The 1,433-nt window shown below is 26.7% G+C and overlaps 1 protein-coding gene across 2 annotated transcripts in view; it reads right to left on the reverse strand.

The window, feature by feature from the left end:
- Positions 1-977, reverse strand: part of LOC108733114 (lipase member K-like) — a 17,105-nt gene extending 16,128 nt beyond the window's left edge. For both annotated transcript variants that reach the window (XM_018464164.1, XM_018464165.1), the window contains exon 1: positions 711-977. In XM_018464164.1, coding sequence (XP_018319666.1) covers positions 711-884 — 174 coding nt within the window. In that variant the 5' untranslated portion in view covers positions 885-977. The remainder of the gene's footprint in view (positions 1-710) is intronic.
- Positions 978-1,433: the final 456 nt, after the last annotated feature.

The raw sequence follows: 1,433 nt of genomic DNA on the forward strand, positions 1-1,433 counted from the left end.
TTTTTTGTTTTAAATTGAATTTACACATAATTTACGCAATTTTTTAAAAAATCGTTTCATATTCTCAAAGTTGAGTCTTTGAGCTTTACAAAACTCTAAGACAAAGTATGATTATCTTTACAAAAAGACTAGTTACGGCCATTTAAAAATTACTAAATTTTGCAAAATTGCAAGCTATTTTTTCTTTTTTTGCATAAACATCAAAATTTTTACTCAAACTATTAGTAAGTATTGTATTTTTATATATTACAAATTTCAAAAATGGTTCTCAGTACGTAGTGTAGTTGGCAGCACACATGATAATAATAAGATAAATGAATTAGTCGTATGATTACAAGTAATCATGGATTATAATTTTGTTCCATATTAGTTTATAAAAATTACTAAATTTTGAAATTTGCAAAAATAGCTTGCAATTATTTTTTTTTTGCATAATCCTCAAAATTTTTACTCAAACTATTAGTAAGTATTGTATTTTTATGTATAAACTAATATGGAACTAAATTATAATCCATGATTACTTGTAATCATACGATTAATTCATTTATCTTATTATTATCATGTGTGCTGCCACCTACACTACGTACTGAGAACAATTTTTGAAATTTGTAATATATAAAAAAATTTAGAAAAAAAAATTAAAAATGTTGTTTGAAGCACCCTAATACCCATATATGTATCTGATTTAATTTAATTCTAGTTATACTTACAACGGTGGCATCAACGTCAGGATTATACCAACAATTAGGACTAGTATCAATATAATTATAATCTTTAAAATTTTTACATACATTATTGCGAGTTTTTTGACGATAATAACCAAATGCGCAACTTTGCAGTTCTAACTGCAGGCAAAGCAACGTAATTAAACAACATCGATGCATTATCACTTCAAATTAAAAAAATTACACCTGATTGCAATGCGGACGCAAATGTGTCTACTTGGTCTGAAACACGAAAATCACTTTGTTTTTATACTAGAGGTACAAAACTCCTTGAAGAAGTCTATTCTGTTGATCTTGAACTACAAGAAAAATATTGTACCCACATAAATAATATGTTTTGTATCTATACACAAGGTAGGTTTCCTCTAGCGTCTCGTAATTATCGTTTCGCATTTTATTTTGGTAAACTGTGTACTTTGTCGGTATCATTTTTGAAGTAGACGTGTTTTAGCAAAACAACATTAAAGGAGCTATTAAAACTAAAGATTCACATCACTTCACATTTCAGTTACATATCCTAAATTGAAGGTAATGATGTCTATAAAATTAAAACGAATTTAAATGCAACCGTTGTACCAATTTACTTTCGCTATAATTTTTTCTGTTTTATTTAAATGAGTACTGCTCCTTATATATGACATCATCATAAATTTCATTTATTAAAATAAACCAGTACGGTAAGTTTCTATATTGCAGCCAAATTTTCAT

This window comes from Agrilus planipennis, unplaced genomic scaffold (assembly GCF_000699045.2).
Source record: "Agrilus planipennis isolate EAB-ADULT unplaced genomic scaffold, Apla_2.0 scaffold53, whole genome shotgun sequence".
NCBI lineage: Eukaryota > Metazoa > Arthropoda > Insecta > Coleoptera > Buprestidae > Agrilus > Agrilus planipennis.